The following is a 9,757-nucleotide window of genomic DNA, read 5'->3' as shown; positions in this document are numbered from 1 at the left end:
TATATATATATATATATATATATATATATATATATATATATATATATTTCTATTCCCTTCAACTATTTTCATACTGAGAAAAGTTTCATCAGTTACAATTATTTTTTTTCCATGTAGGAATGTTAATAGTTCAACTTTGATAAGTTCCTTATGATTTCTTTTCCCTCTTTACCTTCTCATTCTTCTCTTGCTTCTTGTATCTGAATGTCAAATTTTCTCTTCAACTCTGTTTTTTTCATGAAGAATGCTTGAAAGTCCTCTATTCCACTGACTGACCATATTTTCCCCTGAAACATGATACTCGGTTTTGTTGGGTAGGTGATTCTTGGTTTTAATCCTAGCTCCTTTGCCCTCCGGAATATCATATTCCAAGCCCTTCAATCCCTCAGTGTAGAAGCTGGTAGGTCCTGTGTTATCCTGATTTGTGTTTCCACAATATTTAAATTTTTTCTTCCTGGCTGCTTGTAATATTCTCTTCTTGACCTGGGAATTTAGGGACCTGGCTATAATATTCCTAGGAGTTTTCTTTTGGGGATCTTTTTCAGGAGGTGATTGGTGAATTATTTCAACCTCTATTTTTCCCTCTGGTTCTAAAACATCAGGGCAGTTTTCCTTGAGAATTTCTTGGAGGATGATTTCTAGGTTCTCTCTTTGATCATGGCTTTCAGGCAGTCCAGTAATTTTTAAATGATCTCTTCTGGATCTATTTTCCAGGTCAGTGGTTTTTCCCATGAGATATTTCATATTGACTTCTATTCTTTCATTTGTTTGGATCTGTTTAACAGCATCTTGATTTCTCATAAAGTCATTAGCTTCCATTTGCTCCAATATAATTCTGAAGGAATGATTCTCTTCAGTGAGCTTTTGAGATTCTTTTTCCATCTGGCAAATTCAGCTTTTTAAGGCATTCTTCTCCTCATTGGCTTTTTGAGCCTCTTTTGCCATTTGAGTTAGTCTATTTTTTAAAGTGTTATTTTCCTTAGTCAGGCTGTTGACTTTCATTTCATAATTTTCTTTCATCGTTCTCATTTCTTTTCCCAATTTTTCCTCCACTTCTCTTATCTGCTTCTTAAGGTCCTCTATGGCCTGTAACCAGCAAGTATTTTTCTTGCAAGCTTTTGGTGCAGGAGTTCTGACTTCACTGTCTTCCTCCTGTTCCATGCTTTGCTCCTTTTTGTCCCCAAAATAGGAGTCTAATATTGGATTGCTTTGCTTGGTTTGCTTCCTTTGCCTGGTCATGTTGCCGCTCAGTCACTTGACCCCTGAGCTTTTTGCCACAGTAAGACTCTGGCACCAGACAGGGGAGCTTTGTTCCACACGCTGGGGTTTTCTCAGCTGCCAGAGGTATTAGTTGGGTGCCCTCTCTTTAGCCTCCACACACTCTGGCAAGCTGGTCACCCATCCCAGGACCTCCATCCTAGACCGCAATCCAGATCCAAGGAGGTTAAAACCAGAGTGATTACCCTTCAAACTGGTTGCTTGGTCCCCCTATACTCTGCAGGCCAGGAGCTTGAAGCTGCCACATTGCGGGGGCTGCGCTGCAGCCCTCATTGGCTTCTCGTGCCAACACACTCCCAACTACTGGGTCCCAAAGTCCACACTTCATTGACCTCTCACTTCGTCCTCAGCATCTATGTATTGATAATTCTGGATTGCCACAGCTGCTGGTGATCTGGAGTCCCTCCAGCTAGTGGTTGGTCAGGTCTGCCCTGGGATGAAAACCTTGGGGTGGGGCTTGGCTTGGCTCCTACAGTGCTTCGTTGGCTGATTCTTGCCAGCCTGCCAGGCTGTTCTCAGCGGGAGGTTACCTTCTCTGTGTCATTTTGTGGGTTCTGTAGCCCCAAAGTTTGTTTTCCCTTTTACATGAATTGGAGGTAGTGGAAAACGGAACTGCACAGATGTCCTGTTTCTATCCCGCCATCTTGACTCTGCCCCCTTCTGAAAGATTTTTTTTAATGGTACATATTGCACTCCACACATCCTATTTTTTGAGAGACTTAGAAATACTTCACAGGTGGTCTATCCAAATGTTTTGGGGACTTACTTTGTTTCTTGATGTTGCATAGATACCAGTACACTCAGCCCTTTCACTGTTCTGTTTTCACAGTGATGGTTTCTGAGTGGCAGAAAAAGGGCCAGAAAGTGTTAAGGGTGAAATAATTTTTAGGTAGTCTACAACATTAACTAAGTTGTTAATATTCTTAATGTGAAATCCCAGTCTAGTGACCAAAGAGGCAGCATTACAAACAGAACTGAATCATATCAATATTGACAATCTTACAGTAAAGCGGAAGATTTAAGGAAATAAATGAGATGTTCGCAGGTTTTTTCCTGAAGGCCCAATAAAGTTATTGGCATTATTTTGTGTTTAAAAGCCAAAAGAAACATTATTTCCTGTAACTCTTGGTATACTTCATACTTTTGTGTTAGTCATGATGAACAAAAGTATATCAGTCACCATGAAGATAATTGTAAGCTTATGTGCCAGTATCTTTTGCTACTAATGAGTTCTGGAGGATGGTGAAAATTATTGGAAATATATGTCCAGATCTAGAAACAAAAGAGAACAAAGGCTGATAGCTAAGTTTACTAAGAAGTCTGATGCTGTAATGAACATTTTTTACAGGAAGAATTGGAAAACAATGTGGCATGTGATTGCAGCAGATTCAACCTGATCTACTTAAATACTTTATTAGTACAGAAAATCAGTATTAGAGAAAGATTTCTAGGTGCATTGTTAACATTAACTATTGGGAATCAATTGCCACAGCAAGGACACTATAAAGGCTAAACATAGAAAGACTAGAGATAATCTGTCTTTTATGAATGTGGAATTTATAGGAGCTTGGAAATTTGTATCTCATAATGCTAGGGAACTTGGTGGTCTTGCGCACTTGAGGCCTGACAAACAGTAGCTTTTTTTTTCCTCTTTGTTTTTTAAAGCCTACTACTACACACACACATGCACACACACACACACACACACACACATATATATAGACTCAGTAATAGAGGATGTGAAAAGCTATTTAATGAAATATATCTGTAAACAAGAGTGGATAATTTTAGTCAAGAAATAGAATTTATCATGAAGTTACGAATATATGACCATAGTAGCTCTTTTATTAGAAATTGTAGTAAGGGATTCCTGTGCAATTGAGGACTGAGAAAGATGGTTGCTTGAATTTTGGATCTTAAAAATAATCCCCTTCCCCCAGCAAAATTCTGTCACATAAATTAAAATCATTGTTGAAGTTATTTTTCTTTTAAAAGTACACTTGAAAATCAGAATGTGCTCCATTTAGAGCTTTCGAACCCATTTAGTAATTGAGCACAAAGATGCTTGTATATGAAAGACAACTAAAAGTTGAGTTGTAAAATATTAAGCATTCAGTCATTAAATACAATCAGTAATTCAGAATCAAAATAAATAATAAGGAAGGAACAAAGCTGGAAATAATACCCTGCAAATAGGTGTTGAATAAGCATTTGTTGAATGAATTAACACTCTTTTGACTACTAGGGGCATTGGCTGGATTAATAGACATTGCTGCAGACTGGATGACTGACCTAAAAGAGGGAATTTGCCTCAGTGCATTGTGGTACAACCATGAACAGTGTTGTTGGGGATCAAATGAAACAACGTTTGAAGAGAGGGACAAATGTCCACAGTGGAAAACATGGGCAGAATTAATCATTGGTCAAGCAGAGGTAAGTTATTTTGTTTTAGGAAGAAATAGCAATTGAAGGAGGCAAGCATGAGAATATTTACAAGATAAATTGTGAAGTTGAAGTTTTAATTACGTCTTTTTTTTTTCTTTTGGGAGGGGGGAAGGCAGGGCAATTGGGGTTAAGTGATCTGCCCAAGGTCATACAGCTAGTAAGTGTTAAATGTCTGAGGCTGGATTTGAACTCAGGTCCCCCTGACTCCAGGGCTGGTGCTCTATTCACTGCACCACCTAGCTGCCCCTTAATTACTTCTAATACAGCATCATTAAAATTGCTAAAACAGTTTAAGGAAAGACTGAATCAGCCAGAAAAGTAGTAGAATAATTCAATTTCTTCTAAGAAATTCTCAGGAAATTTTTTTTTTTGAAGTTGGGGGGAGGGTCAATCATTGCTATTATTAAAGGATTACATACTTGACATACTGGTTTTGTATAATGAACAACAAAGTTAACAGTTAAAATACTATATATGTAAACATAAGTATATATGTGTTTTAAAAAGGCTTTTGTTATGCATATGTGTTAAAACTAAAAACAAAACAATACTATGGCTATCAGTGCAATTATTGCTGTAGGTTCTTACTTGACCTAACTAAATGGATTTGTCCTTAATCCAGGAGTTATAAGTAATTAGCAATAGCAATGCTACAATGAACTGTAGTAGTATAGTAAGTAGTTATCTTTTTTCTAACTTCTATTTCTATTGAATAGTGTGTGTGTACAATGTAATAGTAATGTAATTTAAAGATCCCCCTGTATTGGCTTGGTTTTTGGTTTGATTGTGTTAAAACCCAGAGCTTGTGAATACCACTTGTGGGATGGACTTGTTGATGTGAAAAGAGAGGGCTGAAGTGGGAGGAGCTGGTGACATAAATTTAGAGAGGCACACAAATGTGTGTGTGTGTGTGTGTGCGCGTGCGTGTATACATGTGGCATGTCTGTGTGTTAGGCAGTGTGTAGAGCACCTGTCTTTGTAGTAGTAGGGCTGAAGAAAGAAAACCTTAGAGAAATTGACTTGGTGTCTTGGTATACTGATACATGTGTCCTTTGAAAATTACTTTAGTACTAGACTTTATATAGAACTTCCATCGTGGCAAAAATATACCAGCGTCATTTTCCAAATCCAATGTTTTTCTTATGCTGCAAGTGTTTACTTTTGCATTAGTGGATGCTGTGTATTTTAAAATTCACTAAATACTGAATTGCTCGGATTTTTCCTAGGGTCCAGGCTCTTACATAATGAACTACATAATGTACATATTCTGGGCTCTGAGTTTTGCCTTTCTAGCCGTTTCCCTGGTGAAGGTATTTGCTCCGTATGCCTGTGGCTCTGGAATTCCAGAGGTAAGATATGGAAAATTTAACAGCATTAAAAATTTAGTAATATGTTAGGATAGATATCTTCTTGCCTTTTAGAAAATGAAAAAAAAATAAGTGTTAGAAAACAAGATAAATAAGAGAAGCTTAGAGAAATTTAAAAAATTAAGATGATTTTTAGACATTATTGAAAGAATCTTTAAAGTAAGTAACTACTTTTTAGACTTCTGGTAGTTTTTGGTGTTGAACTGTGATAGCTAAGAAGTTTTTTTTTTTTTATAAAATCATTGTTAATTTAACAGTGATAGTGCAGTTACTCCTTGTTATAATCTAGAATTATTTGGGGCAATAGGCAATTAAAAAAAAAAGCAAAATTAATTTTGCTTAGTAATGTAAAATAACATGGATTCCTTCTTAATTTAACCAGTGTTTGGATCAGAGAAATAAGAAACCTTGTCCATGATATGCTTGCAGATGATATTTATAAATTTGCACATTAAAACTAGAATTTCATAAAAATGTCAATAGCAAATACCACTTTTCATCAACATTCTTGTAAAGGTGTTATATTTCTGCATGTATTTATGACTAAACTTTCTATAAATGTTTTGATTTCCTAAGTGGGGAGACATCTCAAACTTAACTCTTGGCAAACTTTTAGAAATACTTTAAGTGTAATTTATTGATATGACAGATATCTGAACTGACATTTTCCTAGTTTTACAAAATTTTCCCAACATTGAAGGTATTGTGCCACTTTACTTAAAGTACTCATATTTGTTCTTTGCAAAATCATCCCAAAATTGTTGCCATCTTGGTAAGGAATTAATATAATTTATATAACATCATAACAAAGGTACTAGAATATCAAATATTCTGAAAAATATTTAACATAATTTGTTATGAGTAAGGTAAAAAGTTTCTGAAATAAAATAAAATTTGATTTTTTTCTTATAGATTAAAACAATTTTGAGTGGATTCATCATTAGAGGTTACTTGGGAAAATGGACTTTAATGATCAAAACCATTACATTAGTGCTGGCAGTAGCATCAGGTTTGAGTTTAGGGAAAGAAGGTCCTCTGGTTCATGTAGCCTGTTGCTGTGGAAACATTTTTTCCTACCTCTTTCCAAAGTACAGCACAAATGAAGCTAAAAAAAGGGAGGTAAGTGCTTTACTTACTCATTTGGTAGGAAAATCTTTTTTATTCCAGTGAGATTTCAATAAAAAATTTTCCTGAGTGGTGCAAACATCAAAGATTGCTATTTATAGTAAATAAGCCATTATGAAAGATTGTAGATTGTGTGGAGGGGGATAAAGTGTAAGACGACTGGAAATAGATTATGAAGATCTTTCAGTGCCCAATAAAAGTCTTCATATTTTATTTTGGAGATAACAGGGAATTTGATCTTGGAGTTTATTGATTGGGCGAAGTGATGTTATCACTTATGCTTTAGCAAACTCACTTTTGACAGCTATGTGGAAGAGGGATGAATTAGTAGATTATTGAAATAGTATATAGGCAAGATGTTATGGGGCCTGACCTAGAATGGTGCTTGTATGAGTAGAGAGAAGGGGACGTATATGGGAGATGTAAAGATAGAAACAAGATCGGCAACTGATGAGATATATGGGATGATGTGCATGTGTAGGTGATAAAGGCACTGAGGTTATTATGAACTTTAGTGACTTTGGAAGGATGACCTTTGCCAATAATAGAAGAGGGGATGGAATTGGGAGAACGATAGTGAGTTCTATTTTGGTCATGTTGAAATTAATATACTCATGGGACATCATTTTCAAAATGCAGATAGGACTGGAAAGACTGGGGTGGATATATAGATTTGGGAATCATCTGCATAGAGATGGTTGTTGAACTCCTGGGAACTGACTTGGGAGATAACCAAGTGAGACAGTATAGACAAAAAAGAGAAGAGAAATCAGGACTGAGCCGTCAGGAATACCTACGTAGTGGGTGTGACATGGATGAAATCTGAGCATAGGAGATAGAGAAGGAGCAGTCAGAAAGTTAGGAGGAGAACCAGCAAGAGAACTGTCCAAAAAAAACAGTGTTACAAAGGGAATCAACAGTGTCACATGTTGCAAAGATAATTCTAGTTGAATATTGCTTTTATCTCAATTTTTTCTTGTTTCTATCTTGTTTGTAAATAGTTGTTTGCATATTACCACCCCCAGTAGACTCCAAGCTCCTGGAGGGAAGGGAATATTCCCCCCTACCCTTTTTCTATCCCTAGAGCTTTGCCTGGCACGTAGTAGGCGCTTAATAAATTCCTCTTGACTTGAACAGTGCGGTCAGAAGACAGACTCTAGCGGGTCAATAGCTCCTGAGGCTCTTCTCACATTTGAACCTCAAAATTTAGATAGTTCCTTGACTTCCATGGCAGTCTTTTCTAAAGATGATCTAGACCCAAACTTGTATCTCTTACATCTTTGAAAGAAATCCTTGGACTTTAGAATTCCCTCCATCCTGGCTCCATAGTTTAGACTTAAAGCCTGAGAGTGTGTCCTGTAGAGGTTCCTCTTGGTTTTATGCTGTGCTAAGAAGGGCCCTTGTTGTCTACCAGAACCATTCACACACCCTTGACAAAAAGCAACAACTATGTTCATCTGGTCTATTACCTATACTGCTAGTTATAAGATGTCTAAAATCCTTTTTTAAAGTGTTTGGTGGAACATATAGAAAGATTTTTTTCCTTTTTTCTTTCTTTTTGATCTTTTTGGAGGGGGGAATGCAGGGCAATTGGGGTTACAGTGACTTGCCCAAGGTTACACAGCTAATAAGTATCTGAGGCTGGATTTGAACTTGGGTCCTCCTGACTCCAGGGCTGGTGATCTAGTCACTGCGCCACGTAGCAGCCCTTTTTTTCCCCTTTTTTCTATAGGCAGTACTTTGTTTAGATTAGAACTCTAATCTTTGCCTGATTGCCTTCAACTTTTTAAAGCATGTTTGCATTTAATATCATTTTATTCTGATAACCTCTGCCTATATTCTTATCTGTGTGACAAATGAGGCCCATAGATAGATTTAACAAACTTGTCTCTTTGCAGAGACAGTAATTGAATGCATAACCTTCTACTTCCAATGTTATGTACTTCCATTACACATAGAATCTCAGAATTGGATGGCACTTGAACCTCCATCTCATGACAGTTTTCTCTCCTTGACTTGTTCTTCAAAATCTGACTCTAGGTTTACCTTTTCAGGCTTACTGCACATTGGTTTCAAAAATGCACTTGTTGTTCAAGCCAGTTGGCATGTTTGCTGTTCCAAACAAGCTCTCTTCTCTCCCAGTGCTTTTTTTAAAACTGTTTTTAGCTTTAATTGTTGAGATACATGAAGACATGGCAAACCTTCTAGGAAAAAAAAAAGCAAAATTTTCATATGGGGTTTTGATACTTAAGATTTTGGTTGCTTTGCCCACATGTGCACAAACATATATATAGTATTTGATCTGTCTATGCTCATGCCAGTCCATCAGAGTCTTTTAATGATACTTTTTAAAGAGTAGTTTAACCAATTTTTGTAAACATTTTTATAAACTCTATAAAATCATAGTCTGGTACCTTCATTCATTCAGTTTCCCAAGCAGTGCATGTACACTGACTGATAATTATTAACCATAAAGTCCATAATTAAATTTAAACCTTCTGTTAAAGCCATATTACTAAAACCAAGTTTCTTCTTTTAAATATGCTTGTGAAGGCTGATTCTGTCCTTTCCTGAATGCTCATGACCACATAGATAGATGATGCTGGTTTGCTGAAATTGTCTCCAGTAGACTCAACACAAACTCTCTTCCGTAGATGACAACATTTTTTCAGTCATCCCAAGTATCTCCATATTGGTTTACTTTCCCTTGTTTTTTTGGTGTTCTTTCCTGAATAGATCTGAGTGGGGTGTCACCTTTTTGTGACAAGTTTACTTCATATGTTTCTCTGTTCTTGTACCTTAATTCTTCATATGTGATAGCTTTTCTCTTAGGACTTTCTTCCACAGTTGTATCAGGTCCTCGTGCTTTATAATCAGTAATACCAGTAGGAGTTGATTCATTCATGGAAGCTCTGAAGGGGACTGGTTCATATGGAGGAGAAGGACCTTCTTTTGCACTGCTTTCAGATGTGGGAGATGTTCCAAAAGATGAATGCTCAGTTATTGTTGACTCAAATCCTGGTTTTTGTGAAAAATATCCAGGTGATGCAAGTCGACGTTCCTGTCCCAGACACAGAGCTTCTCCAAGAGGAGAATTTTCAAGCCGTTCAAACTTCTCTTGGCAAGTTTTCGCATAAGAAATATTTCCAGCAAAGTATCCCATTACACAAGCAAAAACAAGTTTAGGGACAGAACCATATTAAGGGTGACTGGAAAGAAATCTAGCAATTAATCCCTGAGTAACCAACATGCTTGCTGCAGAAAAGGGAACAGGTCTGTACCAGAAGCTCTCTTGATTACTTTCAGCAAAGACTCTTCTTTCCTCTTCTGTCGGAAGGTAATCCATTCCTATGTTAGAGGTGGTGGTGAGACTTCTGCATTCTGCTCTGTCTCAAAATCGGTCCTTCCACTCATCTTTTCTCCCGGCAGCGGTGGCGGCTGCAGCGAGGGCACACACGACCCTTCCCCCCCAGGTTGCAGGAGGGAGGGAAGTAGGGAGAGGATGAGGGCTCTCCCAGTGCTTTTGACCAGACTATACCCCA

At 37.2% G+C, this 9,757-nt stretch overlaps 1 protein-coding gene and 1 pseudogene across 6 annotated transcripts in view; one reads left to right on the top strand and one right to left on the bottom strand.

Annotated features, from left to right (window-relative positions):
* CLCN3 (chloride voltage-gated channel 3) overlaps nucleotides 1–9,757 on the top strand; it is a 122,090-nt gene that overhangs the window by 87,495 nt on the left and 24,838 nt on the right. For all 6 annotated transcript variants that reach the window (XM_069097083.1, XM_069097049.1, XM_069097065.1 and 3 more), the window contains 3 exons: nucleotides 3,524–3,711; nucleotides 4,950–5,072; nucleotides 6,003–6,209. In XM_069097083.1, the coding sequence (XP_068953184.1) occupies nucleotides 3,524–3,711; nucleotides 4,950–5,072; nucleotides 6,003–6,209 (518 nt within the window). The remainder of the gene's footprint in view (nucleotides 1–3,523; nucleotides 3,712–4,949; nucleotides 5,073–6,002; nucleotides 6,210–9,757) is intronic.
* Nucleotides 8,884–9,748, bottom strand: LOC138168083 (OCIA domain-containing protein 1 pseudogene; annotated as a pseudogene).

The sequence above is a fragment of the Petaurus breviceps genome, unplaced genomic scaffold (genome assembly GCF_028583685.1).
Source record: "Petaurus breviceps papuanus isolate PSGF00001 unplaced genomic scaffold, PetGlider_PUasm1.0 126, whole genome shotgun sequence".
Taxonomy (NCBI): Eukaryota; Metazoa; Chordata; class Mammalia; order Diprotodontia; family Petauridae; genus Petaurus; species Petaurus breviceps.
This window is presented reverse-complemented; position numbering and strand designations above follow the sequence as displayed.